Raw genomic sequence first — 16,181 nt, 5'->3', positions numbered from 1 at the left:
ATCTTATCAGATCATCGTATTGCAGCTTGTCCTTGTACAATACATACTACCTATATACTATGTACTATGTAGCAGGTTGTGTGGGTACCCCTGGTCTTTGTTGTCACCTACCGAGATCGCTATGTTAAGGTAACTAGTCGGAATCACAAACCGCCCAATAGAGAAAGCCGGCTTCTCTACTTTTCCAAAATAATAATCTGGACCTACATGTATGTTTTGTTTTCATTGTTTTCACACAAACAATGCCCTGAATCTTAGTATTCATTGGTTCGAGTAACCCGCCAATTTCCCCTCCCTTTTGCAAAAGATTTTTCCATAGAAACACGAGTATAACAACACCTGTCTACCCGAGACTTTAATTGTCGTTCTCAGGAGTTAGCACTGACCCGGATCACAGAAGCATCAATGTCTCTTACGTAGTAGTATGTTCACTAGCCGCGGCGTTATACGATGGCGTCGTTCAGAAGGTTGGCCCGAATCAGGCCGTTTTCTTTTAGGGCGTAGATTGGTTGTGGAGCGGTCCGATCTCTTCTCCCTGCTGCTTTAATCCTCATGATACTACATCAGGCCAGCAGAAAAGGCCGAAGTTCTCAACAAGGGTAGACGCCTCCGTGCGTTCTTGCGGTTGCATTCACCGATTGATAAGATAATCTATTAATTCCTCTTTACCCCCTGACTAAACGTTGGCTCTCGGTAACACTTGATCCTGATCCATGTAAAGTCGGATATCAGTACTGTATACACGGCCCGTTTTACCTATCTTCCACTTGGCCCAGGCCTAGGAAGGGAAATAGTTTCAAAATTTCCTTTCTCTTCAGTTCATGTAGCGTTGAGCTTGAGGGCATCCCTAGCCTAGGCGAGCCGACCGACTACGGGCCTCCCACTTTACCTAATTACCTACACCTAAGCATTCGACTTCAAGCACTTCTGAATTCGTTTCTATTTTACTATTGCCTTCACTCATATTACCCGCGAGGCGGGACGTCTTCATCATGTCGTCACTATTTAAAGGCCTCGTTTCAATCTTATCCTCGGCTTCTATCCTTCTAAGCCTCTCGAGTGCTGCTACCGTTACCTATGACTTCAAGATAGGCTGGGTCACATCAAATCCCGATGGGGCGTTTGACAAACCGACCATTGGAATTAACGGCCAATGGCCTATTCCTCCTATTGTCGCTAATGTTGGCGATAATGTTGTAATCAATGTCTCAAATCAGCTCGGAAACCAGTCGACTTCGCTCCATTTCCATGGCTTATTCATGAATGGCACAACTCATATGGACGGTCCATCTCAGGTCTCACAATGCCCTATTGCGCCCGGCTCAAGTTTCACCTACAACTTCACCGTAAGGATCCGCAAGAAAACATGTATATTGCTCATAAAACTAACGTAATGGACAGATTAATCAACCTGGCACATATTGGTACCATTCTCATACAAATGGGCAATATCCTGATGGGCTCAGAGGCCCTCTCATTGTACATGACCCGAAATCTCCTTTCCTTGATACGTATTACAAGCAAGAAAACGAGAGGGTTTTGACCGTCTCGGACTGGTATCATGACCAAATGGCAGACCTACTCCCGGGATTCATCAACAAGGGCAATCCTACAGGAGCTGAGCCCGTTCCACAGGCCGCCCTATTCAATGACACGCAAAACTTAAAGGTCGCGGTCCAACCTGGGACAACTTATCTCTTCCGTGTCATAAACGTTGGGGCCTTTGCAGGTCAGTACCTCTGGTTTGAGGGTCACAACATGACTATCATAGAGGTTGATGGTGTTTACCATCAACCGGCTGAAGCCGATATGATCTACCTGTCCGCTGCTCAACGCTGTAGCTTTCTGGTAACCACAAAGAACGACACAACAGCCAACTATGCATTTGTGGCAAGCATGGATACTGTAAGCTAATTTATCTTAAACTCGCGCGTACAATGCTAGCTGATCGCTAATTCGTTCCCCTTTTACTCCAGACATTATTCGATACTCTGCCAGATGACTTGAATTACAATGTCACAGGGTGGCTCGTCTATGACGACGCAAAACCTTTACCCGAGCCCGCACTGGTCGACCAGTTAAACAATTTCGACGACATGACCCTGGTCCCGTACGACAACCAAACTCTGCTCGTCAAACCCGACAAGGAGGTCCAACTTGATGTAATCATGGATAACCTAGGGGATGGTGCGAACTAGTAAGTCTTCTCTACGCGCTGAACTTTTCCTGAAGACCAACGTCGACTTACCTTCCCAATAGCGCCTTCTTCAACAATATCACATACAAGTCTCCCAAAGTACCTACTCTCTACACAGCTCTATCTGCCGGAGAACTAGCCACGAACCCCGCCGTCTACGGCACTTATACGCACCCGTTCGTCCTCGAGAAGGGCGAGATAGTGCAGATCGTAGTCAACAACCTTGATACCGGGCGTCACCCTTTCCATCTCCACGGACACCACTTCCAAGCTGTCTACCGATCCGAAGAAGACGCCGGGACCTTTGAGGATTCCGGCGTCACGGAAGCCGACTTCCCCGCCACTCCCATGCGCCGCGATACCTTGGTGCTATACCCCACCGGCTACATCGTGCTGAGATTCCGGGCTGATAATCCAGGTAAGTATTATTTAACCCAACGATCCTTACCTATATAGATAGCATGCTTATGGATACCCAGGTGTCTGGCTTTTCCACTGCCACATCGAGTGGCACGTCGCATCCGGCCTCAGTAAGTACCTGACATATTCCCACAAACCCAAACCCAAACCCAGACCCTTACCTTACCTTCGTTCATCACCCCCTCCGTCTTCACAGAACAAACAAGAAGCTAACGCTCTACCCCCACAAGTCGCAACCTTCGTCGAAGCACCCCTCGATCTACAAAAGACCATCGCCCTTCCCAAAGACCACCTCGACGCCTGCGCCGCCGCTAGCATCCCCACCTCCGGCAACGCGGCAGCTAACACGGCGGACTTCCTCGACTTGGACGGGGAGCCTCGGCCCCCCAACCCGCTGCCAGAAGGGTAAGACACCCCCCACCTGCTCCTGTTCCTGCTCGACTCCCTCTTTCTAACCCGTCCGTCCCCGCAGATTCACCACCCGCGGCAAGGTAGCCCTCGCGTTCAGCTGTCTAAGCGGCATTCTCGGCGTCCTCGTAGTCGTGCTCTACGGCCTCGCGCCCGACGCCGCGGCCCCGGAATGGGTTACTGCTGCTGCCGCTGCTGCTGACCACCAGCAGGGAGTCGTCTTGGCGGCGTGGGCGTCGGAAGGTACGGGGGCGGAGCTGGAGCCGGAGCCGGAAGTCGTTACTGTTACGGCGGGTTCTGGGGGCGGGAGTAGCAAGGCGTTGTGAGATGGGTTTAGGAAGATACGAATGAGAGTAGCCGAGGGAGATAATTTACGGGGGCTGGATATAGGACACACGTGTAGGATATAGGAAGAATTAGAGGCTGCGAAGGCGAAAGGCGGGGAGAGGGAGACGGGAATATACCATGTCATGAAGAGAAACGACGTCTACTTCTGGTTCGAGACTTATAGCTGTACTGCATGTGTGAGTCGAGTTAATGTATAGAATTGTGATGATACATTTCGAGTTGAGGGTTCGTTTTTGGATATTGATAGCTACGGCACCGCCATTCGTATTGAAATAGGCATCCCCTATGATTAGGTGCCTCATATAAATGACAAGAAATATACGTTTTCATCCGTTAGGTTTTACTACTTAAGCTATTTGAGATACCTGTCAAGGTCGAGCTTTTACAAAGTTAGGTACTTCTGGAGTGGACATGTTAAGGGACAACTAGATACGTGTTGTACTGGGCCATCAGGACATATCAGAATTAGCGTGGAATTTTAGGTATACAGCTCACAAAAAGACTCGATTGAGCTAGGGAAATCATCAGACCGCACTGCTCTCCTTTTCTAGATATACACAGGTCACTGTCGGGGGTATCGACAGCGTCTATTTAACAGCAGTCCATATTAGTTCCTTACGACTTCTCAAGCTCAGCCAGAATCTTTTCTCCCTTCTCCTTGGCCGACGCGAAGTCACCAACCATGTAGAAGGCACCTTCGGGGAGGTCATCACCCTCACCAGCTAAGATAGCCTTGAAAGAGGCAATGGTGTCCTTGAGGTCGACCAGCTTACCCTCAATACCAGTGAAAACCTGGGCGACGGTGAAAGGCTGGCTCAGGAAACGCTGGATCTTTCGGGCACGCTCGACGGTAAGCTTGTCAGCTTCCGACAGTTCGTCCATACCCAAAATGGCAATGATATCCTGCAGTGACTTGTACTCTTGGAGAATTTGCTGGACACGGGTGGCGGTCTCGTAGTGGTCCTGACCGACGACACGGGGGTCGAGCATACGAGACTTGGAGTCGAGAGGGTCGACAGCGGGGTAGATACCCAACTCAGAGATACCACGGGATAACACAGTGGTGGCGTCCAAGTGGGCGAAGGTGGTGGCGGGAGCAGGATCAGTCAAATCGTCAGCAGGGACGTAGACGGCCTGGACGGAAGTAATGGAACCCTTGGTGGTGGTGGTAATTCGTTCTTGCATACCACCCATATCAATGGCAAGAGTAGGTTGGTAACCGACGGCAGAGGGGATACGACCCAGCAGAGCAGACACCTCGGAACCGGCTTGAGTGAAACGGAAGATGTTGTCAATGAAGAGAAGCACTAATTGGTGTTAGCAAATATCAAAATAGTAGCGAATATCATGCATACCATCCTGGCCTTCCTGGTCACGGAAGTACTCAGCGATCGTAAGACCAGTAAGAGCGACACGGGCACGAGCTCCGGGGGGCTCGTTCATCTGACCGAACACCAGGGCGACCTTGGACTCGCCATCGAGTTGAATGACGGAGGTCTCCTGCATTTCGTGGTACAGATCGTTACCCTCACGGGTTCGCTCGCCGACACCAGTGAAGACGGAGTAACCACCGTGAGCCTTGGCGATGTTGTTGATGAGCTCCTGAATGAACACAGTCTTGCCGACACCAGCACCACCGAACAGACCAATCTTTCCACCACGAGCGTAGGGAGCGAGCAGGTCGACGACCTTGATACCAGTAACCAGAATTTCGGCAGCGGTGGACTGCTCAGTGAACGGCGGGGGGTCGGCGTGGATAGGTAGGAACTTGTCGGTCTTGATGGGTCCACGCTCATCGATCGGGTCACCAGTGACGTTTATGATACGACCAAGAGTGGCAGGGCCGACAGGAATTGTGATAGGAGCGCCAGTATCGGTGGCCTTGGCGCCTCGAACGAGACCCTCGGTACCTATGAGGACGTCAGTTTATTGTCGCACGGGGATTTTTTTTTTTTTTTTTTTTCGTCATGACCTACCGTCCATGGCAATGCAACGGACGACATTTTCACCCAGATGTTGCTATAGAATGTTAGAAAGGGGTTAAACAAATAGAAGTATATGGTAACGAAGCTTACCGAAACCTCAAGGACAAGCTTTTGTCCGTTGTTGTTGGTTTCTAAGGCGTTTAGAATGGGGGGTAGCTTGGAGTTTTCGAATTTGACTGCGGGACAAATTGTGCGTTAATAGAGCTACCCTCGACAACAACACAGAAAGATAAAATTTGTTATTGAGGTTTTACTAACCATCGACGACGGCACCAATGACCTATTTATATATATCCATTAGCTCCCATCCCACAATTCGGCAAAATTCTTGAGCTCTAGCAACATGGATTTTGCGACCCCAACTCACCTGGTGAATCTTGCCATCACCGGCACTCGTCGTACTCGCAAATCGGCTCGTCAGAGGGAATCTAAAAGCAGATGCGGCAGGCCTAACTGCGCGCCTTGTAGGGGCGGCAAAGGCAGGCCTGGCAGCTCTCGCGAAGGAGGAGAGGCCGCTAAAGTCGGGGTAAAAAAAAAACCTCTCCGTCAGCTCAATTGACCTCAATTGAAGGAGGGGCAGTTTAAAAAGTAGGTCCGGGCGTAATAACTTACCTCTTGAACATCTTGATAGATGACCTAGAGCGATTAAAGAATGTATGGGAGTGGAGGAGGTGATGAGTCTGGGGGAGGAAATAATTTGAAGCAAGGTCGAAGTGAAAATGGCGCTGGCGGCCGTTTGGTCCGGATGAACTTGGGATCCAGGTTTGAGAAGCTCCACCTGAAAGAAGAAAGCTAATTCACGTGATGAGGTCACATGAGTTTACGGTACTACCCGATCCGAACCCCACTACCTAGGTACCTACCTCCTACCTAAGGACCAAGGTATCTAAGCTGCTAAGGTAAGACCTGACCTTCCTTGGTAACAGAAAAGTTCCGTTAGATGCCGGAAAAAACAAACAAATAAGTTTTGGAAGTAACAATGTTGCTTAGTTGTATAATAATTTCCCCAAAATTATAATTACAATTCGAGTCATTAGAGAAAATAATTCAGCATAAAGGTACTACCTAGGTACAACTTGCGAAGCTGTGAGCCTGCAAGATACGTACCCAACCTAGGTACCTAGACATAATTCAGCCCCGTACCTAGACGTATCAAAAGATCAAATTTTTTTTATTTGCATCCCATTTGTCCGATCCGGTACCTATAAAATGGAGGAGGTATCCGAGGCTCTTTATAGCACAACTCTAAACCCTACGCCTTATGCAACATCGCATCGCATCGATTTTTGTTCTATACGATACTTGTACGAAGGGCCGGGCCAAAAGTCTTGCACATCGTAGCTTAGGTAAGCTACCCACTTTAGCATGTGTCAAAAAAGAAGGCTATACGGTGTCAGATCTACCAATAGCAGCTAGCTCCCCTGTAGCTATAGTGGTAAGCCCCCTAAAATACAGCGTCCACGCCACTATCCGCTCCTAAAATTAGTACTAAGTCGACACAGTGCTAATATAATCGTGCACGTTAAATTCCTGGGATTAAAAGCTTGGCATGTGCAAGACTTTTGGCCCGGCCCTTCGTACAGACGACCAAATTGGCCGTATTCTAACATTGGTCCTTGCCTCCTGCCTATAAGACTCCAGTTCATGATTTGAAAACCACGACCCTCTATTTGCAAGATGATTGACATATCACCGGCTTTTTGGGATAACTTAACCACTAGGCCATCCCGTGTACTAGAAAAGAAAAAAAAGAAAATAGTTTTCATACGTAACTTCCGACGTCTCATAACCCTTTGGCTCTCTATCCGGAAAACCTGTAAATCATCGAACACTAACCCTATCCCCGTATCTCCAAGTCTCTTCTTGTTTGGTACCGGGCGGCAACCAAGCCGCATTGCTACTACCTCTTTGCCGGCCATTGCTACCGACATCATCGCTTTTCTTAAAATCTTCGGCTGTGGAAGTTACTTGAGAGGAATGTCCATTGGTATAAGGGTGAGGCGTCGACCCGTTAGACATAGACATTGGACTCCCGAAAATCTGGGGTGCTTGGCCGGATATACCTGTTTTGCTCTGGGTTGTGTTGAGAGGTAGGAGTGGTTGGCCCCCTCCCGCACTCTGACTGAGAAGACGTGCACGTCGATCAGCCTTGTTGCTCTGGTTTGTCCGATCATACAGATAAAGACCAAGGAATGTCAGCCCAATGCCTACAGCCTGAATAGGGGTCGTAGGATTGCGGAACCATAGAATCGCAACCGTAATAACCCACACTCTCTTAATAAGAGATGCAACTGAGTATGTGACGGGCGATACTAACGACAGCAAGACAAAAGCTAAAATATTTTGCCCAAAATGAAAAGTGCCGTTGAACAGAAACTCGAGGGCTAGGCGTCCGTGATCAAAGCTATCAGGGTGCGAAGAGAGGTCAACCGAACCATCATGGTACACATCCCTGATAAGTCCAATACCTTCGCTCCAGAACCAGATTGGGGATGTCAGGAGAAAAGCGAGACCAGATGAATAACAAAGAAGGTTCAGCTTGTCTAGCTTTCGCGATTTAGCTGATTGGCCGTCCTCCTCTGCTTTAGCGGCCTCGTTGAAAAGCCTCTTGGAAAATATATTCTGCGTGACGAAGATGATAGTCGCTAACAGAGCGTATACGAGTCCCAGAATCTCTCCCTTGAAGGTGTGGTTCGATGAGCAGGCAAGCATTACACCTAGGGTAAGTGGTATCAAGGAAAGGTATGTAGACCTCGGATATCGAATATCGAAGATAAATCGGTAGGCGAAAACGGTGAATAGCGGCGAGAGTCCCTTCACTGTATGTACCATAGATACCGGGATCTTAGAGGTTGCCGTAGAACTCAGTAGATGGCCACCGATCTGGAATAGAGCTAGAGGGAGCGTCGTCATAATGACATCCCTCGATGGGTATCGTATGGGGTTCTTCAATGCCGGGACCGAACTTCGTATGTTAGGGAATACGCTGGCCAGCCACGACAAGGTCAGACAGTAAAATGCGACCAAGAAGAATTGGATCATAGTCAAGGTGGCAGGTTTGTTGAAAGCGTTGAGGATGGATTTTGAAGATGTATTTGTCAAGGCGGATGACATATACCACATCATACATAGACCCTAGATAATCACGTATGTCACGTCAGTAGATGTCGGACTGAACGGCCATGATGTTTGTTTTATTTGACATACAATGAGCTTGGGGGATATAGGTGCCCGTAGCGCATCTGCTAATTCATGGGCATTTTGACTAACGCTGCCGCTTCTATCCCTGATAGTACGGAAGGCTTCACTAATACTCTTCTGCCGTCCGTGGCTTCGAGGGACACCTGCTAGATGGCCCAACGGTGAGCCGAATCGCACACCTCTCGACGCAGAGAGATCTCGTCGAGGTTGCCAACGATCTCCATTTAGATGAGCTCCTCCACTCAACCCAATGCCATATGCATTCAGTCCGGCAGGGCTCATGGACCTTGCACCATTGGCGCGCATCGCCGGAGAATCAATATGATCTGGGAATTTCTCCAGACCGGAATCGCTATCTGGGTCGTCCGTGTACTTGGCATTGGATCGGGGTACGGAGGACTCTCGGGCATAAGAGCCCGAGCTAGTGGAATGAGGCATCGAGGTAAGGGAGTTTGCGGTGCGGGTTGGTGATGTTATAACGAGCGACGAGAAAGCAACGCGCAAATACTCGAATTGAAGAGTTCAATTCATAGGATCATTGCTTCAGACCTAGTACAAAGTTTGATGCAATTATGAATTATATTGCGAGATGCGCTGACCGGTTATTATGGATATCGGGTTGGTTGAACGGTCTACGGTATCGGGTCCAATCCATGAATAAGATATCGAGTGACTTATCTCCGTAGATATAAAGGAGGGTCTGACTTCTGCCGCGTGGCGACCCCTGTTGAAATGACTGGCTAGCTGACGCGATTGAAAAAAAAATGGGAGTGGAATTTTGTAGTAACGAAAATGCCAAGAGTCCCCCAAAGTACCAAAGCATCGGTTTAAATTAAGCAAACCGCTAGAAGCTACCTAAAGGGACGTGCCAGTGTGCCAAGTACCTGAGTACTTCGTACTGTAGCTAAATTTGGACAGATCTAACGCATCGATTATGCATCGATAGGTACATAACTGCACGGTTAAATTTTACGCCACATAGATAAGAGCTGACTTTTTTCACCATTGAATGAAGAAATGTGGCTTTGCGTTAACTTCAATAGGCCGTGGCTGGGGAGAAGCTCTGAGCTAGACTTTCAATGTTCAGTTTTCAAAGTCGCGTGTTGAAATTATTAAGTTAGCCTTATCAACGAACGATTTCATCCCAAATTTTACCATTTATCACCCTCTACCGTTGATAATCTGAAGCTGCGGATACTTCTGATTCCTTCGTCGAGAGGCCAATTAAGGTCCTCGTGCCTGAGCTATCGCATAGATTTTCAACGAAAAAAAAGAGGCGGGAGCCTAAGCAGATTATCACGATGGCGCCTCCTAAGATGACGAAGAATCAGAAGCGCCGCGCGAAGAAGAAGGCAGAAAAGCAAACGAAGACAGAGGTATATCTTCACAAACCAAACCAACCCAAACCCGTTCTTTGGATGCTTTGAATACTAATATAGAAGCAGGAAATATCCAAAGACGACAATACTCCAGAGGTTCAAGCAGACGAGGCCAAATCCGAGCCGGAAAAGGATGCGCCTAATCAAAGCGACACGGCAGGACTCGAGGTTAAGAAGGAGCCTACTTCGTCAGATAAGGTTGCCCCCGATGGACCTGCTGAAACCGTCGATGAATTAGATTTCGATCACGAAGATCCTACTTTTTCTATGTACAAGGATATATTTACCAAGTTCGGTGCATCGAGAGAAGAGGACGACATTGCAAAAGAAGCCAACGCTGGTAACCAGGGAGAAGTCTACTTCGACGACGAGAACGATCTACCCGATGAAGAAGACGAAAGAAATACACAACCTAAACTCTCTAAAAAGAAACGAAAGATGCTCAACAAACTTTCCATTGCAGAGCTTAAGGCATTAGTAAGAAAGCCTGAAGTTGTGGAATGGCACGATACGTCATCATCAGACCCTCGAACGCTGGTACAGATCAAGGCGCAACGAAACGTCGTTCCGGTACCTTCTCACTGGTCACTAAAGCGCGAATATCTTTCGTCCAAGAGGGGTATCGAGAAGCCTGCCTTTAAGCTGCCCAAATTTATTGCGGATACGGGCATTGCGGAGATGAGGGATGCCGTACTAGAGAAGCAAGCCGAGCAAACCCTAAAGCAGAAGCAACGCGAAAGAGTACAACCGAAAATGGGAAAATTGGATATCGACTACCAGAAGCTGTACGATGCTTTCTTCAGATTTCAAAACAAACCCCATTTAACACGCTTCGGTGAAGTATACTATGAGGGTAAAGAATATGAAACAGATTTGCGGCATCTCCGACCCGGAGAGTTGAGCGATACCTTAAAGGAGGCACTCAGTATTCCTCCGGGGGCTCCCCCGCCATGGCTTATCCATCAACAAAGATTTGGCCCACCTCCATCTTATCCCTCCCTTCGAATTCCCGGACTGAATGCTCCTATCCCACCAGGTGCACAATGGGGTTTCAACCCAGGATGCTATGGCAAGCCTCCTGTCGATGAATACAACAGGCCATTGTACGGAGGAGATATCTTCGGTATCATGCAACCATCCCAAGCAGCACCCCCTCCTGGGGAACCCATTGAGCGTACACTATGGGGTGAGCTTCAAGAAGCTGAAGAAGAGTCCGAAGAAGAGGAGGAGTCAGATGAGGAGGAGGAGGAAGACGAAGAAGACGTCGGTGTAGGATTACAGACTCCGACTGGTATGGAGACACCTGGCGGCTTGGCTAGCAGTGTACCGACAGAATATGGTACAGCAACCGAATCTGTAGCTGGAGAGTTGGATCTTCGGAAATCCCGCCGTGGCTATGAGACCGAGGAGAGCACGCATCCTCGCGCAGCTTACACAGTCATTCAAGAGAAGCAGGCACGGGCGGAAGGCTTCTTCGGCAGTGACCGCGTATACGATCTTAAGAACGCTGGTGGGGACATGCGTGTCCTCGGCCAGGACGACGATAGCAGCCGAAAGCGAAAGAAGCCTGGTGATGTAGATGTATCTTTCGACCCAGATGCATTAGCAGATGGTATTAGCAAGGACGAGATGCGGAAGAAGTTCGAAGAAGGTCGGCGCGATGAAGGCATTGGTGCTAATTGGAGAAGAGAAGAGGGTCTCGAAGAGATGATTGCCAATGAAAGTCGTAAGAGGCTGAAGCGCGACGAAGAAAAGAGAGAGGAGAAGAAGAAATATAGGTTCTAGGCCGGTTCGCTTCCTAGAACAGAACTAATAATTAAATTGACCTGTACTTTAGTGTATAGCATTGGGATGAATGAGCGCTTTGCAAGTTTCCATTATCGAGCGTATATTGATCCAATCGAATGTGACATGCCCCTGGGCGGGAGATTGGGTAATGAGTGTTATATAGGTAGTTTACGATGACTTGACATATCCTTGGTTATTCGAATACACCAGCTATTGCTACCATATCTTTGTGCGTGGTTTGACTATGAATACTCTCCACATATCCTAGCAACAGGTATGGAATATAGCTCCTAGCTCCCAGCTTTCTGTTCTCCACCCGCAACATGACTCGTGGTAATAAGATCTGCTTGTTCCTTTTGTGCCCCCTCTGTACCTCGAAGCAAAGTCTCGACCTTGGTGCTCGCAAACTTACGAGCAGGTACTTTATTTTCGAATAAGATGTCGAGCTCAGCGTAGGTCCGCCCCTTAGTTTCGGCTATACGAAAGCGATCAAGCACGTAATCAGTAACGATTCTATAAACAGAGAAATAACCAAGCTTATGCGAGAGAGGGGGACGGGTACTAACGTAATCTAAAGAAAACCCAAGCCGTAAATATGGCGTTCGTGCCGGCCCAGAAGAAGGCAGCTTTGGGACCCCAGTTCCATTCAACCGGGTTGAGCTGTCGGTACGAGACGATGTTGACGAAGGCGATGTTGATGGCGTTGTAAGCGTTGCGAGCTAGGATAATGGATTTGGAGCGCAGCCGCGTCGACGGTATCTCGGAGACGATGGTGTAGACCACGGGACCGATGGAGAAGTTGGCCGTGGCACTTAGCAGGATGACCATCGTCCCTGCTGTCCAGGCTTCTGCCGTGCTAGGCGGATCGTGGATTCCCATGAAGCCGGTGATCCTAATTATAAGAGAGTTAGCAACTTGCCCAAGAGGAATAGTCGTTATTATCTAAGGCATATAAGGCGGAAGAGAAGACTCAGAATTTACAGGAGTAAGATAAACATGATAACCATTCCCCAGAAAACTAGCGTCTTTCTGCCGGCTTTGTTTAGGACGAACCAACTGGCGATAGTCCCCACGGCGTTGAGACCATTCTGGCCCCAACCAAGCTTAAACGAATCTGCGTCTGAAATTCCCGCTTGTTGGTAGAAATAAGCCGATAGTCCTCCGATGGCGGTGCCGGACATGGTTTGCGCAAGCCATATAAAGCATACGATCTCGGTCCGTCTAAGGTCGGTCCCTTTGAAGCAGTCCCAATACCTAGTTCCCTCGGAGACTCGCTTCTCCATCTCGTCGGTATATACCATCACTATAAAATAAATCAGGCCATTCTTCTTCTTCTAGGTAAGTCCGCGATTCTTGACTAGTCGCTCTTAGGGGAGGGTGACACACAAGCCATGGCCGCATCGGCATCGCGCTGGGTAAACCCAGAGCTGCGAGCCAATCGTTTCAGGGCCTTCTCCGCCCTCTCTTTATAGTTATGTCGAACGCACCACCAGGGTGATTCGGGTGCGAGGTACGTGCCGATAGCGATGGGGATTGGCCATATCCATTGTAGAGAGAAGGGGATTTTGTATCTAAGGAGGATTCTTAGTGCGAGCGTCGCCAGCACGGGACAAAGGTACAAACTTACCCCCACTCATCATGTCGCCCTTCGAGCCCGGCGAGTACACCCGACGAGATAAACTGGCCGATGATCCTACAGAGTAGCATTAGCAATATATCCAATCTGCAGGTAAGGCGTTTTATTTTATGGGAGACTAACCAGCAGAGGTTTACGTAGCTAGTGAGGTAGTGCCTCAGGGGCACAGGGCAGACCTCAGCCGCGTAGGCCACGGTGATGGTCTGGAAGACGCCCCAGGCCATGCCCTGGAACAGCTCGCCGACGAGGAACACGGTGAGGCTGTTGGCGAAGAACGGGAAGAATATGAACGCCGTGACGGCGACTAGCGCCGAGATTAACGTCCAGCGGTAGCCCCAGCGTTCGGATAAAACACCGGCGATCTAGGTAAAAAAAGAAAAGGGACATTTCTTAGTACGAAGTTTAAGGGTGGTTACTCAGCAGCAAATTAAAATAAAAGGTAAATGAAAAACGAAGTGCATACTTGAAGCCCGATGATCTCGCCGACATTCGTCGCGCCAGAAATCCCGTTCTGCCAACTCGCTGGGATCTGGTAGTCTCCGTTGGGTGCCAGAGTGCCGAACTTATCGCGGAAAGGGGGATACGAAATATCTAGTTACAGAGATGGTATGGTGTATAAGTGTTAAGTTCGGGGTAAAATTAAGCAGTACAAAACGTGTTTTTTCTTTTTTTCTTTTTCAACTTACATGATCCGACAATCGAAGTCCCAAAGCCCTCCATGATTATACACGACGAGAGCAGCATCGACCAACCGACGGCTTTGGGATACACCTTGAAGGCGTGCGTGAGCTTCATATCTCGTTCTCTCTCGTTTGCTTCGTTCGCCTCGTTGACGAGAGTCTATCCTCCGTTTAGTATCTCTCCTCGACTTTGTAATTACCTTGGTACACCTATACGTAGTTTAAAATGTGTGAGTCTTACCATGAAGTCGTCGACATTCTCCGCGATGCGACTGGCGATAACTGGATCGATCTGGGCATACTGCCCATTCCCTAACCCGTGCCCAGGCCCAAGGCCCTTTTCGGAATCATGGCCACCAGCTCTACCAATATGCTGCAGTTCTGGCTGAATCTTCTCTCCGCCTCTCTCCCCTACTTGAGAAGGTTGCTGTTTGCGCTCCTCAGAATTGCCCATTTTGATCACGATTATCTAGGGGAAGCACTCCAGTGAATGGTGACTTGAGGAGATCTAGTACTGCTTTGTCTCGCCACGAGGCCGAGGAGATTGACCATTAAAAGATTCCCTTTGTTACACCTCCATATCTCACGGCACCGTAGGGAATTCCCCGAATAATAAGATAATATTAATACTACCTATCAGGCGAATAACAGATCTACCCCGCAACGTTACTTAGTACCTACCACATTCCATCCCTTGGGCAATAATAAATGTTAGGTATATATACCATACCACCACCACAACGTCCCGAGGTCTAGACAACCAGGAAACCCGTCAAACCAGCTCGTTATCATATGTAGTACACATGGGGGGTCCGGTGATTGGACCGAGAGGCGCGGCATCCCGTTCGTTTGTTCGGAATGCGGGGTACAGCCCATAGCTTTCTTGCTGTCCTGAGATTCCACGACATCGGTAGAGATTTGGTCACAACATGAGCCTTTTCCACTTCAGGACCCTCAACGCATGTGCACCTACATTACTTCCCAATAAAGGACGTCCGAGAACTTAAATCCAATCAGTCCTGCCTGTATCCTAGCTTTGTTGATACTATGTATCTGTGTATAAATCCCATGGTTGGGGTCATGTGACAGTTCACCTATGTAAGTAAAGCGGTGATCCCCAATCTCCAATCTCATGTGAACTAGCCGATCATGAGGAAAGGCGGTTTTTAGTTGATACGATCAACTTTATCGTCGATCAATGAAATTTAAGCAACATTAGGATGGCAATTACGGAAATATAGCAAGACATATCGCTAAGTATATTGACCAACTGTGATTTCAAAAGAGACCTACTAATAAGGAAGAACATGATGGATAACCTCCAACCCCTTTCGCCTATATAATCAAATATTCATAAATCAATGTCGCCATCACTATAACAACGTACTGCATATTATTTTACGTTAAAGCCAAGTTAAATATACACTCAAAAATGTATTCGCGTCCTATCGACCACCACGGCTTGGGCCGGATCAAAAATTTCCATACACGAGACAACTGCCTAGGTTAGTATAGGTACCTATCTCGAGTGAATACCACGCTTTCGTCCCAAGCACCTCAAAATCGACAAGACTAATTACCTATTACTACCTAAGCCAAGAGAAAACCCACTTTCGCATTTCCCCCGGTGGCTCGCGTCGCCCGAGCTTTAGTAATAGTTTGGGTAGGTGAGAATAGTTGTGATGAAAGCGCTAGTGGCCATGAAGGCGCCCAATCCTATCCACAAAACCTCTAGGGTTTGGCCTTGGGACGTCATTATCGTTATCACACTATGACCGACTAGCAGAACCATCGAGGGGACGCCGATTATGAGGATCGGCTTGAGCATTTTGGCGAGACAGCTGTACCTATCGTCTGATGGGTGCTTGTGTTTGGAGTGCTGTGATATGACCGCCGGTTGTTATGCCTAGGGGGGTGGGGGGTTGGGAAGTTGTTTGATGGCGGTTGGATGTTTGGTGGTATAGTGGGAATGGATGAGAGAGGTTTGGGAGAGTTAAATAATACTGGAAAAAGAATTAGTGTTTGATATATGATGGGAAACAAGTAACAACTCTTGAGCGACTTGCTCGTTCATTCTTAAGTCCGGACGATACGTGTCAGCGTGACCTGCTATCGTAGTCACAAGTATAGCAGCGGATG

At 48.4% G+C, this 16,181-nt stretch overlaps 5 protein-coding genes across 5 annotated transcripts; 2 read left to right on the top strand and 3 right to left on the bottom strand.

Moving 5' to 3' along the window:
- Positions 1 to 629: 629 nt before the first annotated feature.
- Positions 630 to 3,396, top strand: F4812DRAFT_173552 (putative ferroxidase). The gene is made up of 7 exons (XM_047929972.1): positions 630 to 1,346; positions 1,402 to 1,905; positions 1,977 to 2,197; positions 2,260 to 2,615; positions 2,677 to 2,727; positions 2,848 to 3,022; positions 3,090 to 3,396. The coding sequence occupies exons 1-7, from the start codon at positions 993 to 995 to the stop codon at positions 3,349 to 3,351; spliced, it is 1,923 nt and encodes a 640-aa protein (XP_047793628.1). The 5' UTR covers positions 630 to 992; the 3' UTR covers positions 3,352 to 3,396.
- A 592-nt stretch (positions 3,397 to 3,988) lies between these two features.
- On the bottom strand, positions 3,989 to 5,981 carry F4812DRAFT_455425 (ATP synthase beta chain mitochondrial precursor; the record flags this gene model as incomplete). Its single annotated transcript, XM_047936819.1, has 7 exons — positions 3,989 to 4,680; positions 4,729 to 5,283; positions 5,350 to 5,392; positions 5,449 to 5,534; positions 5,617 to 5,638; positions 5,726 to 5,873; positions 5,971 to 5,981. The coding sequence occupies 7 exons, from the start codon at positions 5,979 to 5,981 to the stop codon at positions 3,989 to 3,991; spliced, it is 1,557 nt and encodes a 518-aa protein (XP_047793627.1).
- A 926-nt stretch (positions 5,982 to 6,907) lies between these two features.
- Positions 6,908 to 9,338, bottom strand: F4812DRAFT_413524 (TPT-domain-containing protein). The gene is made up of 2 exons (XM_047932797.1): positions 8,566 to 9,338; positions 6,908 to 8,493 (listed from the first exon to the last, which is right to left on the bottom strand). The coding sequence occupies exons 1-2, from the start codon at positions 8,995 to 8,997 to the stop codon at positions 7,180 to 7,182; spliced, it is 1,746 nt and encodes a 581-aa protein (XP_047793626.1). The 5' UTR covers positions 8,998 to 9,338; the 3' UTR covers positions 6,908 to 7,179.
- Positions 9,339 to 9,588: 250 nt separating this feature from the next.
- F4812DRAFT_173299 (DUF382-domain-containing protein) lies at positions 9,589 to 12,120 on the top strand. The gene is made up of 2 exons (XM_047929971.1): positions 9,589 to 9,935; positions 10,005 to 12,120. The coding sequence occupies exons 1-2, from the start codon at positions 9,861 to 9,863 to the stop codon at positions 11,721 to 11,723; spliced, it is 1,794 nt and encodes a 597-aa protein (XP_047793625.1). The 5' UTR covers positions 9,589 to 9,860; the 3' UTR covers positions 11,724 to 12,120.
- On the bottom strand, positions 11,801 to 14,780 carry F4812DRAFT_413511 (sugar transporter). The gene is made up of 9 exons (XM_047932796.1): positions 14,284 to 14,780; positions 14,049 to 14,202; positions 13,826 to 13,953; positions 13,486 to 13,724; positions 13,354 to 13,419; positions 13,113 to 13,297; positions 12,708 to 13,029; positions 12,293 to 12,618; positions 11,801 to 12,201 (listed from the first exon to the last, which is right to left on the bottom strand). The coding sequence occupies exons 1-9, from the start codon at positions 14,494 to 14,496 to the stop codon at positions 12,017 to 12,019; spliced, it is 1,818 nt and encodes a 605-aa protein (XP_047793624.1). The 5' UTR covers positions 14,497 to 14,780; the 3' UTR covers positions 11,801 to 12,016.
- Between the last annotated feature and the right edge of the window lie 1,401 nt (positions 14,781 to 16,181).

The sequence above is a fragment of the Daldinia caldariorum genome (genome assembly GCF_022478825.1).
Source record: "Daldinia caldariorum strain CBS 122874 unplaced genomic scaffold F4812scaffold_2, whole genome shotgun sequence".
Taxonomy (NCBI): domain Eukaryota; kingdom Fungi; phylum Ascomycota; class Sordariomycetes; order Xylariales; family Hypoxylaceae; genus Daldinia; species Daldinia caldariorum.
The sequence above is the reverse complement of the archived record's forward strand: the minus strand, read 5'-3'. Positions and strand labels throughout refer to the sequence as shown.